This window comes from Chelonoidis abingdonii, chromosome 5, assembly GCF_003597395.2.
Source record: "Chelonoidis abingdonii isolate Lonesome George chromosome 5, CheloAbing_2.0, whole genome shotgun sequence".
Classification (NCBI taxonomy): domain Eukaryota; kingdom Metazoa; phylum Chordata; order Testudines; family Testudinidae; genus Chelonoidis; species Chelonoidis abingdonii.
This window is the reverse complement of record NC_133773.1, coordinates 10,949,793-10,977,436: the sequence shown is the minus strand read 5'-3', so window position 1 is coordinate 10,977,436 and position 27,644 is coordinate 10,949,793. Positions and strand designations below refer to the sequence as shown.

The following is a 27,644-nucleotide window of genomic DNA, read 5'->3' as shown; positions in this document are numbered from 1 at the left end:
AGACTGTGCTGCGTTCGGCTCTCTCTAGGACCCAGCAGCCCTGCTCTTACATGCTCCACTGCTTCCCGTCTGCCTGGGCTCCCGGCAGAGCAGGGCCCCCAGGCGGAGCGGTACCCTAGGCGGCTGCCTATGGCTAAGGACGGCCCTTGCATGACCCTGAACGAGGGGACAGTGCTGTCCTACTGCTACAGCTGGGCACAGCCCTGAAACTCCGCAAGGCTTCAGTCCGCTCCATGAGGGCAGCACGTTCAACTCTTTACCCTACCCTCGGCTGGGATGGGAACAGCGCTACTATGCTCCCCCCTATTTCGGGAGAATGGTACTTGCCACGCCACCTCAAAAAGATGGGCACCGGGTGCCAACGCGCACGCGCATTCCGCAGTTCATTGGCGGCTCTTACCTGAGCCGCGCGCATGCGCGTCCTCCGACTCCCCCCAGGAACTGGTCACGAGGCGGCTCACGCGGACCATAGCGCGAAGTGTGCGCGCAGCCGCAGTGCGAACGGGAGTGGGGGAGGCCAGCTCATAGTGCGCGCAGCCGTGGTGAGATCCTGGAGCCGCAGGCAGCTGCAGTGCGATAAGGAGGCGGGATCCAAACCCTGCGCAACCGCAGTCTGGCCTATTGTCATGCACCTGCGCATTCGCAGCTCCTCTCTCGCGCCGACCTGCCGGGCTCAGTAGTTGCAGTTGAGGCCACTCCGCACCGCCAAGATGTACGACGCGGACGAAGGTGAGCGCGCCACAGCCGTGCCCTGGGGGGCTGGTCCCGTCACCTCCGCCGGGAGCGGGGAGGCTGCCTCCGTAGCGTGCACCTGGGGGGCGGGCTCGAGACACAGGCCCCCGGGGCCCCTGGTCGGGCCTGGCCTGCAAACCGTTGGCGCGCGGCCGTGCCGCGGGGGGGGTGGTCGAGTGACGCCCTGCGCTTCGCCGCCGGTGAGGCTGGGGGGAGCTGTGCCGGCAGAAACGCTTGTGGGGCTGGGGCTGCAACAGGGGCCGGAGGCGTTGCTGGAGGAGCCCCAGCTGTGGAGCTCTACCCCAAATCCTTCTTAAGTGTCAGCGCTGATAGCCGCGAGCACAGGCCTTGCTTACAGGCTGGGGGACTCCGTCCTGGGAAGCAGCGACCCTGAAAAAGACGGGGGGGATGTGGTGAATAATCAGCTGACCAAGTGCTCCCAGAGCCAGGCCGTGGCTAAGAGATAATGCGATCCTGGGATGCATAAACGGGGGAATCTGGAATAGAGAGGTTATTTCACCTTTGTATTTGGCATTGGTGTGACTCCTGCTGGACTGTGTCCACTTCTGGTGCCCACAATTCAAGAAGAGCTGAAGAGGGTTCAGAGAAGAGCCATCAAAATGATTAAAAGATTGGAAAACGAGCCTAATAGTGATGGAGCCAGAGCTCAATCTATTTCGCTGAACAAAAGGGTGATTTTTATTGTAGTCTGCATATACCTACATGGGAACAAATATTTGAAAATAGGTTCTTCAGTCTAGCAGAGCAAGGTCTAATGCAGTGGTTCCCAACCTTTTTTGTCTGGTGGGCGCCAGGCGATGAGCCACTGAGGACCGTGGCTGGCGGATGAGCATCTGCCAAAATGCCACCAAGAAGTGGCAACGTCAGTAGGCATCGCTGCCAAAATGCCACCAAGAAGTGGCAACGTCAGTAGGCATCGCTGCCAAAATGCCACCAAGAAGTATTATCATCCAGAGGCATCGCTGCCGAAAATCAGTAGCATTTTGGCGGCGACGCCTAAGGATGCTGCTGCTTTTTGGCGGCATTTTGGCAGCTGCTCATCCGCCGAACAGTACGGCTGACAGTTGAGGCTAGACAAATTCAGATTGGAAATAAAGCGTTTGGTTTTAACAGTAAAAGTAATTAACCAGTGAACAATTTACCAAGAGTTGTGGTGGATTCTTCATCCCTAGCAATTTTTAGCTCAAGATTATTTATGCTCCTGGCATTATTGTGAGGGAAGTTCTATAACTAGATGAGGTCAGACTAGATGATCAGAGCGATCCCTTCTGGCCTTGGAATCTGTGAATCTAGTGTAGACTTGGACTTAGGCATTTCAACAAGTGACCTAGTTTTCAGAAGTGCTGAGCACACAGCAGCTCCTACTGGAATCAAAAGTGGCTGATGGGAAACTGGTGCTTTGAAAAAATGGAGGTATGTATTGAGGATCCTAGTATTGAGCCCCTGTTTTTGAAAGTTTCAACCTTTGACCATATTCAGTATTTTCTGTAAATTAAAAAGTGTGAGGGCAAAACTTAAATATCTGCGTGAGTGTCCAATGTTCTTGATGCTACAAGTGAAAAATGTGTTTTTAGCATAACAAAAACTTTGAAAGATGCTTAGATATTGAAATAGCTTGTCCGTAGTTCCTAAATAAACAGGAAACTGAAACATCTGTTAAGATACAACGGAAAGTTAATTGATCTTTACCAAAGGCATAAAGGGCCTCATCCAAAGCCTACTGACTTCAGTAAAAATCTTTCTTTTGACTTTAATGAGCTTTGCATTGAATTCAGACTGACTTATTAATTGGTACTCTAGGGTAGCACAAGTTTTGAGTGCTGTCATGGATATTCTGCTGAGTGGTGGTAAAGTGTTAGGAACAGATGCTTAATCTTAGGAAACAAAGTAGACTGAATCCTATAGGTCCCATAAAAGTTCTTTTTGTAATAAGCCTTCATAGATTGCCTACTTTTTCTCAAGGACCAGTGGAGTAATAAAATTTTTCTGTGTTCCAGATAAAAATATTGTAATTTTATTTTCGTTACTGTAGTGCTTAGGATCCCTAGACATTGACCAGGACTCCACTGTGTTAAGTGTTGAGCAAATACAGTAACTCCTCACTTAAGATTGTCACAGTTAATGTTGTTAAGTTGCTGATAAATGAGCATGTTCTCTAATTGAAAGTTGCTCAGTGTTTCCATATAACATTGTTTGGCAGCCGCCTGCTTTTTATCCACTGCTTGCAGAAAGCGCAACCCTTTGGAGCTAGCTGGTGGGGGCTTGGAACCAGGGTGGACAGGCAGCCTCCCATCAGCTCTCCGCTCCCCTAAGTTCCCTGTCGGGCAGCTGCCCAGCAGGCTATCAATTACCAGGCAGTTCAACTGGCATTCGCCCCACTGCTGTGTGCTGCTTCTGCCCTCTGCCTTGGAGCTGCTCCCAGGAGCCTCCTGCTTGCTGTGTGTGGTGGGGGGAGGGAAAGCCCTAATGTCAGGATGTCCATCTCTCCATGCTCCTGCCCCACGCTCCAGCAGGGGTGTGGTGGGGGGAGACAACAACATGTCAGGACTCAGAGTGGAGGGAGCTTGCTGGCAGCAGCTGCTGTCTCAACCTGCTGATCTATTTAAAAAGGCAGTGTGCTTAGAGTGGAGTCAGGGTACTTAAAGGGGTAATGCCCTTCTCTCTCTCTCCCATGCTGTCTCCCCTCCTTCCATTCGTGCTGTATGTAGAGTATGAGGCTACATTAATAACAATGTGATGAGCCTTGAGGGCTCAGTGAGTGCTAGTTCATCATTAGCAGTAAGGCATTCCCTGGGAAATATCCCACCCTCTTCTACTCTCTGACTCCACCAGCTCAACCAAGCTTCACAATCATCATTTCTGTTTACAGCATTAAATTGTTTGTTTAAAACTTATACTGTGTGTGTGTATAAATTTTAAACACACACAGTCTCTTGTATGGTGAAAAAAAATTTCCCTGGAACCTAACCCGCTTCCCCCATTTACATTAATTCTTATGGGGAAATTGGATTAGCTTAACATCATTTCACTTAAAGTAACATTTTCCAGGAACATAACAACAACGTTAAGTGAAGAGTTACTACACAGAATGAAAGATGGTCCCTGCCCAAAGAGCTTACTGTCGAAGTATGACAGGAAAGCTATGAACAGAGCTTACTGTTATCCCACTTACAGTTTTTATTAAGTTCACTAAATTGCAGAAAAATAATGCATTTGTGTACAACCATTGGGTATTTAGTAGCTATATACAGCCAAAGAAAATATGAATGAATAGAAAGACTGATTTGAGTGTTCTGCTTTCTTGGTAGATATGCAATATGATGAAGATGATGATGAAATCACTCCAGATTTATGGCAAGAAGCATGCTGGATAGTTATTAGGTAACTTTATCAAACTTTCTAAGAAATGTTAAAAATAGTGAAATAATCAGGCTTAGCTAAAATGGCATATAATATTTATTAGTATTAGATATTCATGTCCAAAATGATAAATGCTTTCTCTTTAAGATTGAAAGAACTGTTACAAAGAGAGAATATAAGACTTTAGACCACCGGTACTGTGTATAAATGGTCAAAGGTCAATGGTTTTGTAAGTCATTGCCTTCCTAGACAATCTAAAAGGTTTTTCAAAGCAAGTTTAGCACTAACACAATATTTTCCATTATTGCTTGTGGGCGCAGAGCTACGTTTATGCTATTACTGCTAAGAATAATGCTAACATAGTGAATTGGTAAGTTAAGGCTCTGATCCCACAGCTTCTTGCATGTGAGTCAATAGGGAACAAAGTTGCGGGATCTGGGCGTAAATATTACTGTCTATTTTTTTTGAAAGTTTCTTTGGAACAATTGTTTTCTTCCCACAGCACAATGTTGAAATACAAGCAAAGATTTTTGTTTCAGAGAGCAATAATATCCTTTGATTATTTACAGTATGTTTATCTTGAATTTTTAAACATTACCTGATAATTAACATAGTATATGAATATGTAAACTCAGAATTTTTGTTGACTAATTGAATGTGCCTTATTTTTTTAAGCTCCTATTTTGATGAGAAGGGGTTGGTCCGACAACAGCTGGATTCTTTTGATGAGTTCATTCAGATGTCTGTGCAGAGAATTGTAGAAGATGCCCCACCTATTGATCTACAAGCTGAAGCTCAGCATGCCACAGGGGAAGTTGAAGAGCCAGTAAGAGGAATCTTTGCAGAATTTCATTCTTTTAATCGTACAGATATGAAAATTGTGCTGGGAGTTCTTATTTCAGTTGAACAGCTGGAGGCTGCAAAGGCAGATCCAGTCAATTAGTGCATGATATAGCTAAAAAGAAATACATATGCTACTAATGGGGACTTAGGGGGAAGGAATGGGTCATTAAAGCAGTTGAAACTTGTAACGTTTTTGGCAAAAATGGCATGACCATAATTAACTTTATCAAGGGCGAGAAATATCATTTTTTTAACCTTTATTCATTTCCTGCTAGATTTTCAGACATCTTCGCACCCACATCTGGGGCCAGATATTTAAAAGGGCTTAGCTCTCATTATTCTCATTTGGCATGTGACCAAATTGTATTTCTTAACTCCAGAAGCATTGATGTGCTACATGTGATCAGAATGCCATTCTCAGACTTTTGGAACTTAATTTCAAAACATTGTTTTCAATCTAGGCCAAGTGAATGTTACACTTATGGACACAGTTCATATCAAGTTTAAAGAAAAGCTGGCTGGAGCGAACTGAAGATCTTGATACGAGATCTAGTAATCAAAAGATACTTATCCTCACACAGAGTAACAACTTCTGAAAAATAACTAACTGGATTTCTAGTTAGATTGTAAACCCATTGAGATGGGGCAACCGTCTTTTTAGTTCTGTGTTTGTACAGTGCCTAGTACAGTGGGGTCCTGCTCCATGACTGGGGTTCCTAGGTGCTGTGGTGGTACAAATACTAAAACTAAAGCAAACTTCAGAGCCAATTATGAAATAATTCATCATAGGGTGCAACTTACTGTAAAGAGTATAAGCTATCCATAATAGGGATTGGAATGGAAGTGCCTTTTCAGTCATAAATAAAGTTGCTAATGTTAGGCTATAGTAAACCAATGCAAACAATAAGTATATTAAAAGAATGACTTGAATTCCACTGTTGAACATATTGCATTTAACAGATTTAGAAACCGTCAGAACTCATTCATGAAACAGACAACGACAGTGGGAAAACTTGAACAGCTGATGATCTGAAATACAGCTCTTGAGCAGCTATAATTAGGTTTTCTCCTTTTTATATTATCCATCTCCATTACCAGATCAGCTCAGTGTGCATCTATATCTGGTGGTGCCCTGGCCAGCTGAGTAAGGAAACTCTTACTGGGGGCATAAGAAGTGGCCATAAGGAGAATGTGCACCCTGCTGAAATCTAAGTTTTTCTCTCTCTGTTTTTCCCCTGTTCTCTGACCAAGAGGCCTTTTTATGCCTTACTACTGGATGAATGGATAGAATTGCTCCCACCAGAGCTTATGCAATGTGGAAATCGCCAGATAATCCAGAAAAAGATGCTGTTGCACTGACATAAGGCTTTTGCTTGCAATTTTGTGTCATCTTCACATAACTCCTAGTCTTCCCTTTCCACCACCTGCAAGCAGTCACAGAGAGTCAAATTCTCATCTACCACTTGGTAGCGTTTAGTGTATTGAGATGCTACAATTACATGCACAATAGAAATATATGTAAATAAAATAGTCCTGGCTTTGTGCCATTGAGCAATTCCAGGACTGTTTTGTTGTGTACTTCTGATTTAGACTGGTTTGGGAGTAACAAAGCCGTGTAAATATTTAATGTCTCTTTCAGGATATATTTTCAAATAAATACTGTGATTTCAAGTTCTTGTATCTTAGTAGATTTTTAATACTATTATAAATTCATATTTACATATTTCCTTGCTGACCCAGTAAATATTAATGCTCTTATATCTTGAAGGCAAAATAATATTGTAATATGATCTGATCTTACTAGACAATAAAACATCTAGTTCAGCAAATGTGTGCAAATCCTTACACAAATATGCATTTTAATATGCTTCTCCACGACCTTTCTGAACCCAAGCCAGTGCAGGATTGTCCCTTATAATATTTTTTTCTCATAATTTGTCTGGTTTGTAAATAAACAATCTGCCTCTATCACTGCTCCTGAGACTAATAGATTTCATTGTCAGAAAACTTTTCCTGGTAATCTTCCTAAAACTTTCCTTTCCTTTTAGTTTTTATCACACTCTTGCTAGTGAATAACCCCGTGTAGCATGCTAAATAATTATTCTCTCTCTTTAGTGTTACGAACTTTTCAAACTACTTGGAGACTCTTGTGTTTCTCCTTTTTTTGCATCCCCTCCTGTCCAATATCTTTAGTCATGGCTAAGAGAATCTGTACATACTTAGGACTTTTCCACATGGGTCTAGATCTTAATCGTTTGCTTTTTTATTTTTTTTCTGAATTCTCTTGAGTTTATCCTACATCTGCGTTAATGAGGCATCCAGTGAAGTGTTGTAAGTGCAGTTTGTCTTTAGACATATGGAAAAGGATTACCTCTCTAATCTGTGAACTGGGATCTGTGTGTGTGTGTGTGTGTGTATATATATATTATTATTATTAAACAAGCTCTAAATTCTCTCAATCATATTGTGACTTGTCATTCTGATTATTAAAATTAGTTATTTTGGGTTATTTTCAGCCACGATATCTGTTGAAGTTTGAACAAATCTATCTCTCCAAGCCTACGCATTGGGAAAGAGATGGCGCACCTTCACCCATGATGCCCAATGAAGCCAGACTGAGAAATCTTACGTAAGAAAAAGCTCCTTAGCAGCTGTTGGATACTATGAAGGAACAAATCTGCAATCAAAATTAGAGAAAATCCTATGAATTTAAATTATGCCCTGTAAAAGAGAGAGAGAATTACTTCCTTATATTTAAAACAAACTACTTGAGTATTAAGTCCAAAGATCATTGGCACTTTATTACCAAGTAATATAATTTAACAGTACCAACAATTTCTTGGAATAACTTTCAGTACTTTATTTTATGCTTTCTCTAGTTTAGAATGCATTATCTTCATATTGTAATTATATTGTCATGGATGGGTATAAACTGTTCAGGAAGGATGAGTGGGGGAGAAAAGGTGGAGAGACTAGTTTGTAAGAGACTAGTATGACTGCACAGAGCTCCAGTATGAAACTGGAGAAAAGCCTGTTGAGAGTCTTTGGGTTAAGTTTAGAGGTTAGAGCAATAAGGGTGATGTCATGGTGGGCGTCTGCTATAGTCCACCAGACCAGGAGGATGAGGTAGAGAAGGCTTTTTTCAGAGAACTAACAGAAGTTTCCAGATCACAGGCTCTGGTTGTCATGGAGGACTTCAGTCACCCTGACGTCTGCTGGGAGAGCAATACAGCAGTGTGTAGACAATTCAGGAAGTTTTTGGAGAATGTTGAGGACAACTTACTGGTGAAGTGCTGGAGGAATCAACTAGTAGCCGTTGTCCTAGGGCCAGTTTTGTTCAGCATCTTCATTAATGATCTGGATGATGGGATGGATTGCACCCTTAGCAACACTTAGGACAGAAGTATCCCATGCACTTCTACAGGCTGACGACAGACTGGCTAAGTGGCAGTTCTGCAGAAAGGGACCTGGGGATTACAGTGGGCGAGAAGCTGGATATGAGTCAGCAGTGTGCCCTTGTTGCCATGAAGGCTAATGGCATATTGGGCTGCATTAGTAGGAGCATTGCCAGCAGATCGAGGGATGTGATTATTCCCCTCTGTTGGGAATTGGTGAGGCCACATCTGGAGTATTGCGTCCAGTTTTGCCCCCCGCCCCCCAAGGAATGTGGACAAATTGGAAAGAGTCCAGCAGAGGGCAACAAAAATAACTAGAGAGCTGGGGCACATGATTTACGAAAAGAGGCTGAGGGAACTGGGGCTTATTTAGTTTGCAGAAGAGAAGTGAGGGGGGATTTGATAGCAGCCTTCAACTACCTGAAGGGGTTCCAAAGAGGAGGATCTCAACTGTTCTCAGTGGTGGCTGATAATAGAAGCAGCAGCAATGGTCTCAAGTTGCAGTGGAGGACGTCTAGTTGGATATTAGGAAACACTATTTCACTAGGAGGGTGGTGAAGCACTGGAATGGGTTACCTAGGGAGGTGGTGGAATCTCCATCCTTAGAGGTTGTTAAGGTCTTGACAAAGCCCTGGCTGAGATGATTTAGTTGGGGATTGGCCCTGCTTTGAGCAGGGGTTTGGACTGGATGACCTCCTTAGGGTTAGAAAATACCTCATTTTCTATGATTCTAATGTTATAATATAGCAGGGGTGGCCAACCTGAGCCTGAGAGGGAGACAGAATTTACCAATGTACATTGCCAAAGAGCCACAGTAATGCATCAGCAGCCCCCACATCAGCTCCCCCACCCCACTCCCAGCGCCTCCCACCCACCCGCAGCCTTGCAGATCAGCACCTCCCGCTTCTTCCCTGCACTTCCCAATCAGCTGTTTCGTGGCATTCAGGAGGCTTGGGGGGCGGGGGGGGGAGAGGAAGGGAGCAAGGGCATGGCAAGCTGAGGGGAGGGGGCGGGAAGGAGTGTAGCAGAGGCAGGGCCTGTGGCAGAGTCAGGTGTTGAGCAGTGAGCACCTCCTAGCACACTGGAGAGTTGGTGCCTGTACAAGGAGCTGCATATTAACTTCTGAAGAGCTGCATGTGGCTCTGGATGTTGGCCACCCCTGTAATATAGTCATGTAGTATTTTCTCTTTCGTAGATATTCTGCCCCCTTGTATGTGGACATAACTAAAACAGTTATTAAAGAAGGAGAGGACCAGTTACAGACACAGCATCAGAAAACCTTTATAGGAAAAATTCCTATCATGCTCCGTTCAACATACTGCCTGTTGAATGGCTTGACTGATCGTGATCTTTGTGAACTGAATGAATGTCCTCTTGACCCTGGTGGCTATTTCATTATTAATGGATCAGAAAAGGTAAAGAATTAGATTTCACATGAAGAAATGTTTTTTTAAGTGATACTGAAAATTCCACATTACACATTGAAATGGGTCTACTATGACACGTGTTCCTCTTTCTACCAATCAGAAAACTCTTCTTTATGGAATACTACTTAAAACATTTTTTTGATAGCTTTGTTTCCAGTTCTAACACTGTAGTGCTGGTCTAACTCTGAAAAGTGGCAGTATAAAAATGATACCTTCTAACTCAACAAACCTTTTGCTTGTTATTCAGAGTTGCATGTACTTGTTTTAGTGACAAAATAGGTACTTGCTACTTTTATTCTTATTCAGCAGAACCAGCGTAAGTAGTAAATTCTGTTCCATTATGTGCCTCATCAATTAAATTGTTTGCCAAGTTCATTTAATGTGCTCCTATGTAAACGCGTTGAAGGCACTATGACTGCACAGCTGTCAATAGAGGCATAATTTGGCCCTCAGCATCTCTGCTGTTGGTGTGATTGGGGGGGGGGGGGAGGAAACCAAACAAAATTTCAACTGCCAGCCCTGAGAGTCAAATTAGGTTATTTATTTGTGCACTGAGCACATTTGACATGGAAATTGATTCCATGTTTGTTGTCTTAATCTTCTGATGCCATTTTTACAGTTTTTCAGATACAATATGCTAACCCTTAAGGCATTCTAAGACATCTACGGAGCAGTATCTAAATGTATCACTGCTAGACAATGCAATAAATGTGTTCTAAAACCCTGTGATCTTGGAGTGTCCCTTGTTTCTGATGTGCTATGTTAAGTCATACTGTTACACGGTATTTCCTTAGAACTCTGTTCATCTAAAGGTGAAAAACACCGGCATAACAAGCAGCCTTTAGCCACATAACAATGTGCATATAGTTATGTGGAGAGCTTAACAAGTACTATTATGCTATTGTACGGCACTGCCGATAAGGATAGTACAGAACAAGCTAGATTTTAATAGCTGGGTAAGAACAAGATTGGCAAATTGAAACAAATAGTCATGGGTTTGAAGTCAATTTAAAAACTAAACATCCTACAAGTATTGCATGTTTTATATTTACTTACTGTAAACATACTCTTACCTGGTTGTTTACAATGCTTTTGTTTCCAATATAGGTTCTGATTGCTCAAGAGAAGATGGCTACAAACACAGTGTATGTGTTTGCAAAGAAAGATTCGAAATATGCTTACACAGGAGAATGTAGATCCTGCCTGGAGAATTCCTCTCGACCAACTAGTACTATATGGGTTAGCATGCTGGCCAGAGGAGGGCAGGTATGCATGACCGATAATTTAATAATGGTGGATATTTTATATTTGGGCTGAACTTTTCTAAGACTTCTTGGAGTTTTTTCTTTATGTTGTATCTCATGGTATTTAAGTTTAGGGTTTTTTGGACAAACTGTGTGTGTTGGCTTTGAAGAGTGTAATTAAATATGTATTTGTGATTAGATTTTCAAATCTAATGTATGTAATTGTAGCCTCTTGAATAAGATGAAAAATGTTATTCAGTAGCTGTTCTGTGGCATTCATAGTTTAAAAACAGATGCATTAGAAATGGGGCAGACCTAATCTAATTATATTTATGGTTTTTGTAGATGGTAATTCTTTTCAGTTTCAAAAACCATACTTATTCAAGAGAGTTAAGTAATTTTATTCAAGTCATTTAAAATCCAGAAAAAGTTGGTTTGTTTGAAATCAATCAAATGCATTTGAGACTCATCTACCTTGTCCCTCCTCTAGGGTGCAAAGAAGAGCGCTATTGGTCAGCGTATTGTAGCAACTCTGCCATATATCAAACAAGAAGTGCCCATCATTATTGTTTTCCGTGCATTAGGTTTTGTATCTGACAGAGACATTTTAGAGCACATAATTTATGACTTTGAAGATCCTGAGATGATGGAAATGGTAATGTATATTAAATAATGGGATGGGTCATGATGTTAAGTGAGCTAAAGTCTGTCTGTCTACTTCTACTATATTCAAAGTATCCTGTCTATATCCCAGTTGTAATTTTAAGACTCATGTACCACTTGAATCTTAAATGTTCGTTTTTTTTTGCATTGGTTAAAGTAATAAGTTTTCTGCAATAAAACAATTATGGTAAATGTACATTTACCTGAAGTGCTTGTGTGGGAATGGAAGAGCGCTGTCTGCTATTCAGTTACAGGATCTGATCCGGCTCCCATTGTAATCAGTGGCAAAAATCCCACTGATGTCTGTCTAAACTTTTAGTGCACTGCCTACTGTGCCACACTGATCCACAGTTGTCTTTTACAAAAAGCTGATTTGTATGTACTGTTTTCAAAAAATAAACAAACCCCCACTACTTAACTGCGAAGTAGCTGGAAATCATGTTTAATGATACAATCCTGTGAACATTGTTACTTTTAAAGATCCAATTATCATTTGCTGGTTTAGAAGTATTTCTTACTTTTAAGTGCATTGTCTGTAGTGACTGCCATCATGTTAGCTAATTTGGTATTAATATCATAGTATATGAAGGGTTTATTTAAACTTTCATCACCACTAAATTTTACTTTTAAGTGAAACATGCTTAATTGTAATGTCAGAAAATAATTCTACATGCGTTGCCACTTTTGGATTCATGTCTTATTCTAGAATACCTGAATAAGTTCCTTGCTGCGCCTTTAAAAAAAATAATCAGTTATTGCAACATAATGGAGAAATATATTTGGAAAAAAAATATTTTTTGAATATTTATATAAATATAGTTGATTACTAGAACTTCCTGAAAATATTTTTTTTAAACAGCTACGTAACTGAAATCCTGAATCATCCATGGATGTTTTCATCTATCTTCCCCTCCTCCTCTGATGCAATGATTTTTGCTTCCTTTTGTGCATTAGGTCAAACCTTCCTTGGATGAAGCATTTGTTATTCAGGAACAGAATGTTGCATTAAACTTCATCGGATCAAGAGGTGCAAAGCCTGGTGTTACCAAAGAGAAAAGAATTAAGTATGCGAAAGAAGTTTTACAGAAGGAAATGCTTCCACATGTTGGTGTCAGTGACTTTTGTGAAACCAAAAAGGCCTATTTTCTGGGGTATGACTGTTTTTTTTTGTCTTAAAGCTGTCATACATCTGATAGTTTCTCTATCAACTCAAAATTTGATTCAAAGTTTAGATATTTATGAAATGTAAGACTGGTAGAAATGTTTCCACAGTTTTCAAAATAATACTACTGTAGTGTTTGCAACCCAGTCCTTGCCGCATTGAAATGGCAGAAATAATGAGAAATTGGATTTTAAGTTGAATGTGGTGTTAGTGACCTAAATAAAGACACTGCAGTAGAACCTCATAGTTACGAACATCTCGGGAATGGAGGTTGTTCATAACACTGGACAAAATGTTATGGTGGTTCTTTCGAAAGTTTACAACTGAACATTGACTTAATACAGCTCTGAAACTTTACTATGCAGAAGAAGAATGCTGCTTTTAGCCATCTTAATTTAAACAAAATAAGCCCAGAAAGTTTTCTTACCATGTCAAATCTTTAAACTTTCCCTTTATTTTTTTAATACTTTACATTTAACACAATACTCTACTATACTTGCTTTTTTTTAAATCTCTGCTGCTGCCTGATTGCATACTTCTGATTCCAAATGAGGTGTGTTGTTGACCAGTCTGTTCATCACTCTAGTGTTTTATAACTCGGTTCTATTATGTTGCTAACTTATTACTTGAGTTGATAGTGTAGTTGTGGTGCAGGCTGATGACTGACTGTAAGGCCATGTAGTGTATTCTTGGTCATCTAAAATTATTTGGGTGGTATCACCTTGCTCAGTGCCTAATGGTATACAGGCAGTCAGTTCCTGCATCAGGAGCCCAGGGCCCCAATTCAGTCAGTTAGTGGCCCCCATGCTTATGCAGAGCCTTGCTGACTTAACTGGGGCCTAAATTAGACAATACAAGACCAAGGAAAAGCACACTGGTTGGCCAGGTGAAGGTCCAGTCCAAAAGTGGGGTAGATTGTTTAAAAAATTCTCCTTTAGGCTCTGCATTGCTTATTTAAGTCAATAGGTTTTTAGGACTTGTGCTTATTAACCTGGTAAACAGGTCTGTGGTGAGAAATGCAATAATTTCACTTGATTTAGGATTGACAATTCATAGGCACCCCAGTGGATATGTCCTGTAAATAGTTGTCTGGTCTTGGTGATGAATGTCTGGTTCTAATTAAAATACAAAGTAAGTTGTCTCTTTATCTTATTAGGTACATGGTTCATAGATTACTACTGGCAGCTCTGGGAAGAAGAGAACTCGATGACAGAGATCATTATGGCAACAAAAGACTTGATCTGGCAGGGCCATTGCTTGCATTCTTGTTCAGAGGGTAAGCATGGTAAACAAAATTGTAGCTATTGAGTGGTATTCAAATGTTAAAAAGGGTCTAATTTCATGTAATTGTTGGTGGAGGTGGGAGAGGCCCCCGGTGGCAGGAGCGCCGGCTGCTGAGCGTCCCTGGGAGGAGGCGCCTGGCTGCGGCCATGGATTGGTTCCTGCTGTTCGTAAGCTAGAAGAAGCGGAGAGCCCTGTGGCGCTGAGTGCATGGCAGGTGTGGGTGAGCGGGAATTGGTGGTGGACAGAGAGCCCTGGGGCAAGGAGCTCGCATACCGTGGGGTCACGCGCTGCCCAGAGCGGCTCCTCCAGACACAGCCAGAAGGGACTCTCTCTCACCGGGTGGTGCTAGTTGCGCTGGTGTGGTGCGCCGCGGGGTCCTGAGTGGATGAGCCAGCTCGGGGACGAAGGGGATGCTCTGCCCTCACCCTCCCACCCCCCCCACACACACCCAGCTCTCTGACCTGAGCCCTGACCCCCCCCCTACACACACACTCAGCCTTCTGCCCTGAGCCCCACAGCCCTGCACACAGCACAGGCCCCTGCCCTGAGCCTTGTACCCCCTTTATACACACCCAGCCCTCTGCTTGACTCCCTTCATCTCCTCCCCCCCCCCCCACGAACCTGCTGACTCTCACCCCATCCCACCTCTGGCACCAATGGAGCTCCTGACCCCCCCCCCCATTCCATCTGCACTCCCCTTGCATAAATGGGAGCTGCCCAGGTAAGTGCCCCACACCAAACCACCTGGCCTCCTTCCTCATTCTACCCAATAAGTGCCCCACTATCAAACACTTGCCCCACCCTGAGCCTCCTTCCTCATTCTAGCTCCTGGACAGACCCTTCACCCCCAGCCCTGTGCTCAGTCCACTCCCATCCTCAACTCAGTGCAGAGAGAGGAAGAGAATGGGCCAGAACCAGGGAGAAGGTAGGTACCCACTGTATGTGGGCAGGGGCGGGACCCCAGATTTGCAGCGGGCTGAGCGGGTCTGGCAGCCAGGATCCCAGCTGGCAGGAGCCAGCTGATGGAACCCCTGAGTGGCAGTGGACTGAGCCGCTCAGCTCACTGCCAGTCTGGGATCCTGGCCTCCGGCCCCGCACAGCCTGCCGCTAGTCTGGGGTTCTGGCTGCTGGACCCTTGCCAGCCAGGGTCCCGGCCGCAGGCCCCACTCAGCCCGCTGCCAGCCTAGGTGAACAGAACCCCAGACCAGCAGCGTAAGATCGCCATTTTAATTTAACTTTTTAAATGAAGCTTCTTAAACATTTTGAAAACATTGTTGTATTATAAAATAAACAAGAGTTTAGTTATATATTATACAGACGTATTGAGAGAGACCTTCTAAAAAACATTAAAATGTATTACCGGCATGTGAAACCTTAAATTGAAGTGAATAAATGAAGGCTCGGCACACCGCTTCTGAAAGGTTGCTGACTCCTGCTGTAGGATGAGGCGTTTATATGCCTTTATATTTATGCTGCTTAATGTAACTGTGGATGGAATCCTTATCCATATAAAAATGTAATTCCGTTTTGACTCCTGTGAAGCATTTCACTTCTATTTTCTGTGTCCTGTTTTCAAGAACTCTCCGTAAATCTGTTTGATTAAATTGACCTGCTACAGAATGTTACTACAATTACCCTTCCTGGCTTCTAACAATTACATTTTCTGCTTTCTTTAACAGAATGTTTAAGAATTTGCTCAAAGAAGTGAGAATATATGCACAGAAATTTATTGACAGAGGGAAAGATTTTAACTTGGAACTGGCAATTAAAACAAGGATTATATCAGATGGTTTGAAGTACTCATTGGCTACTGGAAACTGGGGTGATCAGAAGAAAGCTCATCAAGCCAGAGCAGGAGTATCTCAGGTAACATAGCTAAATAAGTCTTAAACAAGGCATAGGTTTAGTCTTGTAAAAGATGCTATCCACCTACCCAGAATGCTCATATTAAAAACTCTCTCTTTAAGATTCTGTCACATCAGAGTTTTTATGTTGGCTAGGCGGTCACTACAGAGCATTCCTGGTATATATCAAAAGTGAACAGAGTTCTTTCAGGGTCAGCCCTACTATGGAAGTTGCTGAATGCCCAAATGCACACAGTTAAGAGTTCTGCCAGTATAGTAATATCTCAAGCGGAGACCTAGCTGTGATTCTGGGAGCTCTTCAGTGCCAGCTGGCAAAGGGCGTACCATACCGTAACGCATAACACCTGATGTACTCCTTGCCCCAACAAACTGTCATAATCTGTATCTGAAAGGTGTCATGGAAGGTATCCTATCCAGACTGGAAACACACTGGTCGTTAATGTTGTTGTATGATGTGTAAAGAATTATAGATGTGTGTGCTGGAAATATGTTCCAAACATGTTTGGCAAGCAGTGCGTAAGCCCAGCTGTCCGAGACAAATGAATGTTGTTTCGCCTGCTTGACTGTGTCTCCAATGTAAATTGAGCCAGGTGAGGCCAGAAACCAGGAGAGTACATTTACATATCTGTTAAATGAAGCCCTTAAACTAGCAAGTGGGGAAGATGACCACTTAACGATTATGACAAGGGATGGAGGCTCTGTCCCCAGGAAGCCTTTCTGGCTAAACAGACAATGGGTTTTAATGAAATACAAGCAGAAACAGAGATTAATTGGGGACAAAAGAGGCCAGAGGGCTCAAAATCTGGGAGAGTTGGATCCTTCAGCCGAAGGGGTTGAAGTCTCTGGGAACTGACTGTAGGTGAAAAACCTGCTCACACAAAGATTGTAACTTGCTAAAGTTGTTTTAGTCTGTAGAATGTGTGTGTTTTGGTTTGTTTATAACCTTTCATCTCTTTCACCCTTACTTGAAATCACTTAAGTCTATCTGGGTTGTTAATAAACTCATTCTGGTTTTAATACAGACCATGTCAGTGATTTTTATGTTGAAGTGAAGTGTGGGACTTTAGCTAATCTAACAGGCTGTTGTGTGCTCTGTCTTTTTGGAGGCAGCAAACTTAACTTCTGTGAGTGGTCAGTGAGAGGAACTGGACACTGCAGAAATACATCTCTGGGGAACCTGGGTTCACTGTTACCTGCAAGGGAAGGTTTGGACTGGCAGAGTCCTGAAGAGTTTGTCGGTAAGGCAGACAAGCTGATGTGTCAGCATCCTGACACAGAGCTTAGCAGCAGCAAAGCTAACTCTTGCTGAGGCAGAGTGGTAATACAGTGGCTCACAGTTCTGGGTGACCTGGGCAAGACATTGCACTAGTCTAAGATGAATTGAGGTGAACTGATTTCTATTTATCATTACTTTGTTGAAAGGCATAAAGATAGTTGTCAGTTTACGTGGTAAGTGACTTCCTTCTAGTAGGCATTTTGAAATAGTTTGAAATAAAGAGGACAGCTTGGGTGTCTAATTTTGAAATCTTACAATTACATGTAGGTGTTAAACCGCCTGACCTTTGCATCCACACTTTCCCACTTGAGACGCTTGAATTCTCCAATTGGTAGAGATGGTAAACTAGCAAAGCCCAGACAGCTGCACAATACATTGTGGGGAATGGTCTGTCCTGCTGAGACTCCAGAGGTAACGCAAGTTGCATTTAAACTAATGTATTCAAAAGCATATTTGCTTGTATTATGGTATAACATCTGCAGATTAGCTGCAATATGTAATTGCATTTTAATTTTTGGTGTTTAAATCTGAAATATTTTAAATTAAAGTTAAATTTGCAGTGAAGACATAAGATGTTTTTTAACTAAAGTAATTGTTCTGAATCCACTATCAATTCTGTGTATGTGTTTTCTTGGAAACTATTTGTCTAGCTTTTTTAAAGGCATATTTGATTTGTTGGGTTTTACAACAAAACTAAATCTGTTTGTTAGGGCCATGCAGTAGGACTTGTGAAGAACTTAGCCTTGATGGCTTACATTTCTGTGGGGTCTCAGCCATCTCCGATTCTGGAATTTTTAGAAGAATGGAGTATGGAAAATCTAGAAGAAATATCTCCAGCAGCCATTGCAGAGTATGTATAAATGAGTTTGTGTCTGAATAATTTAAAACTTTTTAATTGAAAAACCCATTTTTTTAAAAATAATTCTGGCTTTCCTTTGCATAGTGCAACCAAGATCTTTGTTAATGGCTGCTGGGTAGGAATACACAAAGATCCAGAACAGCTGATGAACACACTAAGAAAATTGCGTCGTCAGATGGACATCATTGTGTCAGAGGTAAATTTTCTGAATGAACGACCATGTAAATTCTAGCTAGGAAGGATGGAATGTAGTAGGCAGAACACACCTTTCCTAGGTATGAGTACAAGCGGAAAGCCTTTTCAAAGGCTTAGCGACTAAAACCATTTTTAAAGAGAATTTAGCTGAAAACTGCCCCTTTCAAATTGGAACCATGTTCAGTGGAGCACTAATACTCATAGCATACCGTAGACAGTAGCTTAAAGGCTCCTACTTTGGGGAAACTTCACTTTGTTATAGCTCCTGCTGTGTGTACCATGACTCTTGTTCCATGGGTCATACAAAGACTCAAATGTGTGTACTCATTAATTCTTATTGTTTGTATATTCAGGTCTCCATGATCAGGGATATTAGGGAGCGAGAAATCCGCATCTATACTGATGCTGGCAGAATCTGCAGGCCACTTTTAATTGTGGAAAAACAAAAGCTGCTGTTGAAGAAGAGGCATATTGACCAACTAAAAGAACGAGAGTATAACAACTACAGGTAAGAAATCTCCCCAGAACAGGAGAAATGTTTTGCTCTTTCTTCCAAATGTGATGTATACTTCTGAGGGTTTGTTTGAAGTCAGCCGAAGCTGCAAGCCACCGTTGTATTTAAAAACTTGTTACTTGATTACTGTGTGTGTTCTACACAGTGTTTGTTTGTTTATCATCACCACAGCGTGTGATTGTGTCAAATCAAGGCAGTGGTGTATTCTCTAATTTCAGACAAGATAAGTCCTTGCTTTTTGACATCGCTAATGAAATCTGTATTAAATGTTACTTTTGAATAGTAAAGCACTGAGACAGTTCAGTTGTTTAGTTGGCAGGATCTTGTGGCCAGTGGTGTAGTAGAATACATCGATACGCTAGAAGAAGAGACTGTGATGCTGGCAATGACTCCAGATGACTTGCAGGAGAAAGGAGTCGCATACTGTTCAACTTACACGCATTGTGAGATTCACCCATCCATGATCCTAGGAGTATGTGCATCTATTATTCCTTTCCCTGATCACAACCAGGTCAGTAGCCTCTTTCTTTCTTATCAACTTTAAAAGAGAGACTATAATACAAAAGGAAAACTAAAATCATGTTTAACATATGTAGACATGTATATGCATGAAGAGTTTAATAGATGTTCTGTTGACACTGCTTCTTTTCTTGCCTTCGTAGTCTCCTAGGAACACATACCAGTCTGCTATGGGAAAACAGGCTATGGGAGTTTATATTACAAACTTTCACGTTCGTATGGATACACTAGCCCATGTGCTGTATTACCCTCAAAAACCCCTTGTGACTACACGCTCTATGGAGTACTTGCGATTTAGAGAGTTGCCAGCAGGTATGTTATGGGTTAATAAGCAAACCTAAAATGTATTGCATAAAACATACACAAATAGTAATACAGTCAAACCCCGCCATAACGCAGAATCCGATATAATGCCATCACAGGTTGGCTCCCCTTTACGGTACAGTATAATACAGGTAGGTACTGTACCAATGGTCCCCAACACCATGGCAGGGGAGAGAAGCTGCAGCCCCGCACCTGCCGGGGATGGAGACCGCCGGTGCTCCCTGTCCCCTGCAGGCATGGGGCTGTGGCTTCTCTCCTGCTTCAAGAGGAGCCGCAGCTCCCCGCCTGCCAAGGACAGAACTCCGGGGTTGCGGGTGCCGGTGCTCTTGGTCCCCGGCAGGTGCGGGGCCACGGCTCCCCGCCTGCCGGGGACAGAGAACTCCGGGGCTGCGGGTGCCGGTGCTCTTGGTCCCTGGCAGGTGTGGGGCCGCGGCTCCCCGCCTGCCAAGGAGAGAGAACTCCGGGGTTGCGGGTGCCAGTGCTCTTGGTCCCCGGCAGGTGTGGGGCCGCGGCTTCTCTCCCACTTCAAGAGGAGCCGCGGCTCCCTGCCTGCTGGGGACAGAGAACTCAAGGGCTGCCAGTGCGCTCTGTCCCTCGCAGGCGCAGGGCGGGAGAGAAGCCGTGGCCCCGCACCTGCGGGGGATAGAGAGCACTGGTGCCCGCAGCCCCGGAGTTCTGTCCCCAGCAGGTGGGGAGCCGCGGCTCCTCTCCCCTGCTGGGCACTAGACACCAGGAGCACTAGACGGGTGCACCTCAATGCACCACTTTGGGGACCACTTAAAACCTGACTGGTTTGAAACCCCGCTATACCGCGACTCTGCATTTAGTGTGATGTAATTTTCTGGATCCCAAAGGTCGCGTTATAGCGGGGTCTCACTGTATTTAAAGACCACTCATTATGGTGAAAAGTAACTAGGATTGTGCTTAGTAGTAACTTCTGGTCATTCACATTATTGTGCCTTGTAATCTGGGCATCGCTGGTTATAACGAGATTTTTCTCAGCATAGCTGCTGAGGCCCCAACATGCATACAGTATGTTAAAAAGAATCCCCCTGCCCCCTTGATTTAATTGTTGGAAATTAGTGTATTTTTCATCAGCATTTGTTAGATCTCCACAAGGGATCACTGTTGTATTGAAAGTTCTAATCTATGGGGTATTCTGATTTTGTACCAAGTGGCCTATATATTTTGTGTGTGTGTGTAGTGGAGATTTGCTTTAATAAATGGCCAGGCAGTGTAAATATTTGGAATGCAGTTCATTTTGAATGAAGAAGCCTTGCTTATATGAGCTCTAGATCCTTTAAACATTTGCTGCTTTTGCATTACAGGTATCAACTCAATAGTGGCTATTGCGTCATATACTGGTTATAATCAGGAAGACTCTGTCATCATGAACCGTTCTGCTGTCGATAGAGGTTTTTTCAGGTATGGTTTTCCTGAACTTTGAAGTGTGGAAAATTGCTCCTGTAAATTTTATGGTTGGTTTTACTCATTTGAAGATTTAAATCTTTCCCAGTCTTTATTCAGATGTCTAAAGGACATAACATGCCTTTTCTAAGCCTCTAGACAAATTTTAACTTAGTCAGATATTTTAAAATACTACCAGCAGCTGATTACTGCCTATTGTTGTTAGTGTGTTAAAATGTACAGTTGCTCTTTTTCAACCTTTTTTTTTTTTTTTTAAACAAAAAGTCACTTATAAAAGTTACAACTGCCACAGCAAGAAGATGCAGAACAAACAGCTCCAGTGAATAACTAGGGCCAAAGTTAAAAACATGACACACTTTCCCAACCAACCTTCTTGCTGCTCTTGCTTTAAAGTTAGCTCTTGCTCACTGCACTGAATCATATTTGTATGTAGATAGGATTTGGATGTCTTCTCTTTTGAACTGTCAGTTATGTGAGCCCCTTGATGCCAGGCATTTGAGCTTCCCAATATAATCCTTTGTTAGCCAGGGAAGTGGTAAATGCTTGCACAGAGGATTTTTGCAGGTGTTCTAGAATAAGAAACATAGCCATTATTGGTGCAAATATTCATTGATGGGACCTTTCACCACTTGGCCGCAGTTACACCTGAATGATATAATGGACACATTGTTGTCTTTTGGCTATCTAGGTCCACATTCTGTTCTACTTTTGGTTGGATAGACCTTAGAGGTATGTTTGCCCTTCACATCTGGTTACTTATGTAGAATAAGAAATGAGAAGCTGGGCTGGATTTTTATGAATCACATTTATAATTATTGCTCAAAGTGAGCATTAGTTATGTTCACTGGCACATTAAAAAAAAAAAAAAAAAAAAGTTTAAATTTCAAGTACAGCTGTGGATGCATACGCCAGCCTTTAAGGCAGCATTTTTAAAAGAAAGAAAAGAGAGAAATTGAAAAACTTGAATAAAACCAAAGCGCACTATTGTATCGGAGGGGTACTTCAGAGTGCAGCTTAATAGATGCTGTGGGGAGAGGGGCGGAGAGGTGTTCTTAATTACTCATCACTGAACACGTGATGTTCTAGTATGTGTGTACAGGGGGGGTGGTGTTTATATTAGCATTTGGGTGATGGGGTGCTATCAAAACATGCAAGCTAAAAGGCGGGAAAAGGGATGAAACATGAGTAATTCCCTTTTTTGTAAGATGTATAGTAGATCCCATAGTCGCCACCATCTGCACTAACCAGCAGTTTATTTGTAGATATCTCAGAGTAAAACTGTGAGAAGTGACTGTCATAATGTCCTTGTGGGGTTCATTGTTTCTCCTGGATTTGCTCTAGAAGTTGTACTGTAGTATCCAAGTAAAAACTTCTTCTTGAGTGGGACCTGTCAGCCTTGTCATTAGTGGTAATCCTAACCCAACTGTGCTGTGAGCCAGGACAGTTTTTCGGTTTTTATTTTGTTCAAAATGTCCTGGGAATTTCAGTTTATTACAAAAAATTAAATTAAAAGTGGGTGAAAATCAGTGCAAAAACTAACCCCAGTTTTCTAGGTAAATACCAGGGTTGTTATGGGGGAACAAAAGGACAGGAAAAAAGCAACGGACAGAAAAATAAGTGTATTATAAGTAAAAGAAGTTAATGCTGTGGCTTATTGCATGAACTGCACGTTAACACTGTACTCATGCATATCCATGTTTGTATGTATACATCTACATTGCCTCACACTTACACTTATTAACAAACACTATCTAAGGTAATAGAGCAGATTTTATTTTTTAACAATCTGTATTTTCGTTCACTTGAATGATCCAAATTTTGCGTGAAAATCAGTTTAAAAAAAATCAGCTTTTGCAAAATCTAGGAATTTTTCTGGACAAATCAATAAAAACAGAAAAGGGCTTCAGTTGTGATGTAGATGGGGTTATAGCGCAAAACTTAAAGAACACTGATATCTAAACAAGTTTTTTTTCTTTCTTTCAGATCTGTGTTCTATCGCTCATATAAAGAACAAGAGTCCAAGAAAGGATTTGACCAAGAAGAAGTTTTTGAAAAACCTACACGTGAAACTTGTCAGGGTAAGAGATGATGGCAGATGGATAAAACAAAGCCTGCAAATAGTAGCCAGACTTTGCCAGACAGAGTCCTTCATGTTAACCTTACTATATTTGACTGTATTGAACTGTAAACATGTAAATGATAAATTTGTGCTCTTAGTACAAAGAAACTTGTATCGTCAGTAAAAATACAAATATTCCTTTTCTGGAAATGTTGGCAACACGTACATTTGTAGTAGAATCTGCATTTGCTAAATATGTTATGAATTCACAACACTGGAGTGTACTGGCACAGAATGCAAATATGGTGTCTGCTATTCTGAGAATGTGATCCTTAATGTTTTTGCAGAAATACTTTGAAGGATTTTTGGCTCTGAATTCATTTGTCTTTAATCTCAGGTATGAGGCATGCCATCTATGACAAATTAGATGATGATGGTTTGATAGCACCTGGTGTACGTGTGTCAGGAGATGATGTCATCATTGGCAAAACAGTAACTCTGCCTGAGAATGAAGATGAACTGGAAAGCACTAATAGACGATACACAAAGAGGGACTGTAGCACTTTCCTACGAACTAGTGAGACTGGTATTGTAGACCAGGTCATGGTAACCCTTAACCAGGAAGGATACAAGTTTTGCAAAATTAGGGTCAGTACCAGTGTCTATGGCTTCTGGATTGTTTATACTTATTCCTTTTTTAAAAACAAAAGACAGTGATCTAATGTTTTCTGTTGCCTCCAGGTGCGCTCTGTGAGAATCCCACAAATTGGAGATAAATTTGCCAGCAGGCATGGTCAGAAGGGTACCTGTGGTATCCAGTACAGACAAGAGGTAGCAACTTTTTTTTCCTCTTGTATATCTCACTGTCCAGTGAAACTTGCGTATTAATGTGGATTGCCTGCAAAATAAGTTACCTTTAATATATTGATTTTAAATTTAACCTCTCTTCAGTTCTTATTATTTAAAATGTCTTTGAGTCACTTAAGTTGAATTGGATTTTTATTTTGTTGGAACTCCATAGCTTCTCAAGAGGCATAATGAGAATCTCTTTCCTGCTTTAGGATATGCCTTTCACCTGTGAAGGCATCACACCTGACATAATCATCAACCCCCATGCCATCCCTTCCCGTATGACAATTGGTCACTTGATTGAATGCCTTCAAGGGAAGGTAAGGAGAACAGTTTGTGTTGTGTAGCTGAAATCTGAGAATTAAACTGCATTTGTTTTATCTTGTGGAGAAGCTGATCTGCTAGTTCCTGGTATTTGTTAACCCACTAAAGAATGATGATCAAGTTCCTATTTGAGGATCTAGTAACAAAACAAAAGGTATATTAATTTCCTTAGGGAGAAGCCGGAGTGCTGTCTTCAGTGGGTCAAACCACAATGTGCTTATTAGCAGAATTTCTTTGCTGTTTTTATTGACAGAATTACTATACAAGCAGTCTCCTAATCTATGGAAAAGAAAGGAGTAATAGAGTTAGGCTAGTGTTAAGTGCTTCTGAAAATCCCACCTGTAACTTGTGCGTCTTCAGTTTTTTGTTCAACAGAAATATATCCATTGCATTAGAAAGTTTAGGTTGGATACAGTCCTGGGCATTGGGTCTGAAATCTTAACAGCGGGAGTAGGTTAGCTTTTTCAAGTTACCTGCATACTGTCTGACTGCTTTCATATAGAATGCACAGCTTGTGTCTATACAAATTTACAGTATTCAGCAAACCCTTTTTCTCTATAGGTATCGGCAAACAAAGGAGAAATTGGTGATGCTACACCTTTTAATGATGCAGTCAATGTGCAGAAGATTTCCAATCTACTATCAGATTATGGCTATCATCTGAGAGGAAATGAGGTATAGTGCTCAAAATGCCAGTCTAGCTAAAGGTTATTGGTTGGTTTTGATAAATTTTGTTAATATGTCTAGTTTAGGCTTGTGCTTCAGAGGTTGTATTTACTTCAGGTTCTCTACAATGGCTTCACTGGACGCAAAATCACATCACAAATCTTCATTGGTCCTACTTACTACCAGAGGCTGAAACATATGGTAGATGATAAAATTCATTCCCGTGCAAGAGGGCCAATTCAGATTCTTAACAGGCAACCAATGGAAGGCAGATCTCGGTAAGAATATTTGCGGATTTTTTTTTTTTTTGAGTGTCCTTGAAGTCTCACAGTTGGTTTGCTAAGGTAGAGAAGAATTAGCTGCCTCAACTGTACAGCAGTATCTTAACTGGCTCATCCAATTAGCCACCCTTTTGGAGCTGATAATGTGCTTAGGGTTGGACAGATAAAACATGATGTAGTCGTTTGTAGTAGAGTTTGTTGTGATTTTGTCTGTTCAAACACTATATTGTCATCTGTTGTAGAAATTTTCTTAGCCATGTGACTCTTAGTGGGAGCAGCAGTTTTTATAATTTGGCTGACTTCTTCCCAATGATCGTATTTTGGGGGAAGGAGAAGAGATGATGACAACTTGCTGGGTACAGAGACACCGATTTTGTAGTTCTGCTGATGTATTTGTACAGAATTAGGTCTCCATATTAGTTGCTGGAACCATCATTTTTGACTTAATAATAAAATATTCTCTTCTCCCTACCCCCCGCCCCCGCAAGTGATGGTGGCCTTCGTTTTGGAGAAATGGAGCGAGACTGTCAGATTGCTCATGGAGCAGCTCAGTTTTTAAGAGAGAGATTGTTTGAGGCTTCAGACCCGTACCAAGTTCATGTTTGCAATCTTTGCGGAATAATGGCAATAGCTAACACGAGGACACACACATATGAGTGCAGGGGGTGCCGTAATAAAACACAGGTATGTATGAATTTCCTCGGCAAGTATTTCTGTTTGCAGTCAAGAACAAACAATGATTAAAGGAGCATGATGGTGATGAGTGAGGATGAAGAGAGCAAGTGGTAAAAGAAACCCACAAATTAACCCAATAGCTAGAAAAAAACAAGACACTTGTAGTTATGTAGTAAGTGTCAGAGTTCACTTATGTTTCCCTATAATAGCCAGAATTCTGGCTGTCATTTGGCAGGAAGTTTCACTTAAGTTCTCTGAAAACCCAGTATTATAAAATACTTAACTAAAAGTTAACATTAAATCTTAACTTTTGGGGGAAAACTGATGCTGTAAAACTCATGAATGGATTTGATGGCTTTGCCACTACTCTTAACTCTTCAGAATATTATGTTTTGGTTGGGAGAGGAATAAATTTAAATGTCTCATAGTTGAGGAGCTGGGGGAGGGAAATCACAGGTTTTGAATTAATACGGAAGTTTATATTAAAGTATAAACTGTAAATAGGATTCTTTTTCTCTACCATAACTCAGTTACTCCTTCAACCTCTAAGAAGCTTAATTGTCTGGTAATAGTTAATATGCACAAATAAAATATCTTGACCAATAGAAGCAAAAGAGAGATCTTTTGTCTACAGTTTTTGACCATTGAAGGACAAATCTACTGTATTAAAATGATAAATCATAAATAGTGTTTCAAGGTGCCTTCCAGTTCTATCTCCATATTTAAAGTCCCCTGCCTTCACAGCAGCACCAAGTACTGTCCCTGACAGATTTTTGCCCCAGATCCCTAAATGGTCCCCTCAAGGATTGAACTCACAACCCTGGCTTTAGCAGGCCAATGTTCAAACCACTGAGTTGTCCTGCTCTGAAAAAAACTGATGCTCTCAGGTGAGGCTTGAACTCACAACCGCAGCATCACTCCATGCAACACAGCTTTAGAAGTACTGTGTGCTAACCCACTGCACCACTGGAGCCCATAAAGCTGAGTGCCTGGATAGGGGCTCAAACCCTGGACCCTCAGATTAAAAGCCTGATGCTCTACCAACTGAGTGTTGTTGATCTGGACCCCATAGAGAAACATATCAACACTATTGAGTAAAGTAATGCCACCCTGATGGATGTGATCAGTCATCACTTCAAGGTGAATTGTAAAGACTTTCCCTAAAAGGCTAACAAAAAAATAACTTCATATGAAGCACTAGACTCCCAAACATATTTACTTAGTGGGTAGGGAGAGTGAAATTAATCTTTAAAAAGATACCATGAACTAAATTTTCTTACCTCCCTTTCAGATTTCCTTGGTGCGAATGCCATATGCCTGTAAACTTCTCTTTCAAGAGCTGATGTCCATGAGTATTGCACCTCGTATGATGAGTGTTTAGCCTTTAAAAGGCTTTGCTTTAGTTCTGATTTTACGTATCTGCTTGTGCGGTTCTAGTGTTCCATTTTAAAAATTTTGAATGCAGAATGTTACATGTCACTTACATCAGGTTATGTTTTTCATCTGAACACTTTGTTTAAATGATCTTGAGCTTACTTTTTGTAAATAGAAATAAAGATTTGTAGTCAAATGTGAATTACATTTATTTGCATGTCTGCCAAAAGCATGTAAGCAAAACATGACAAAAAGGAAGAAAGCGTCAGATAAGGAACTGATTATTAGGCTCTAGCCGAGAAGTC

The 27,644-nt window shown here is 41.6% G+C and overlaps 1 protein-coding gene across 2 annotated transcripts; it reads left to right on the top strand.

The window, feature by feature from the left end:
- Window positions 1-499: 499 nt before the first annotated feature.
- Window positions 500-27,541, top strand: POLR2B (RNA polymerase II subunit B). 2 transcript variants are annotated; one of them, XM_032763437.2, is made up of 25 exons: window positions 500-729; window positions 4,062-4,134; window positions 4,789-4,939; window positions 7,473-7,585; window positions 9,547-9,766; window positions 10,886-11,044; window positions 11,513-11,677; window positions 12,640-12,836; window positions 14,004-14,123; window positions 15,811-15,997; window positions 17,540-17,683; window positions 17,983-18,122; window positions 18,216-18,327; window positions 18,680-18,834; window positions 19,153-19,351; window positions 19,503-19,671; window positions 21,012-21,108; window positions 23,095-23,189; window positions 23,568-23,818; window positions 23,912-24,001; window positions 24,232-24,339; window positions 24,905-25,018; window positions 25,127-25,287; window positions 25,779-25,974; window positions 27,257-27,541. In XM_032763437.2, the coding sequence occupies exons 1-25, from the start codon at window positions 711-713 to the stop codon at window positions 27,344-27,346; spliced, it is 3,525 nt and encodes a 1,174-aa protein (XP_032619328.1). In that variant the 5' UTR covers window positions 500-710; the 3' UTR covers window positions 27,347-27,541. The 2 variants fall into 2 exon arrangements, with proteins under 2 accessions (XP_032619328.1, XP_032619330.1); XM_032763439.2 differs by lacking the exons at window positions 500-729; window positions 4,062-4,134; window positions 4,789-4,939; window positions 9,547-9,766 and having other exon boundaries at window positions 7,498-7,585.
- The last annotated feature ends 103 nt before the right edge of the window (window positions 27,542-27,644 follow it).

Excerpts from the sequence above, each read along its gene's own strand:
- POLR2B (XM_032763437.2), top strand. Across the intron at positions 18,328-18,679 it reads TGGACATCATTGTGTCAGAG|GTCTCCATGATCAGGGATAT; the intron begins GTAAATTTTCTG and ends TTGTATATTCAG. Across the intron at positions 21,109-23,094 it reads GTCGATAGAGGTTTTTTCAG|ATCTGTGTTCTATCGCTCAT; the intron begins GTATGGTTTTCC and ends TCTTTCTTTCAG.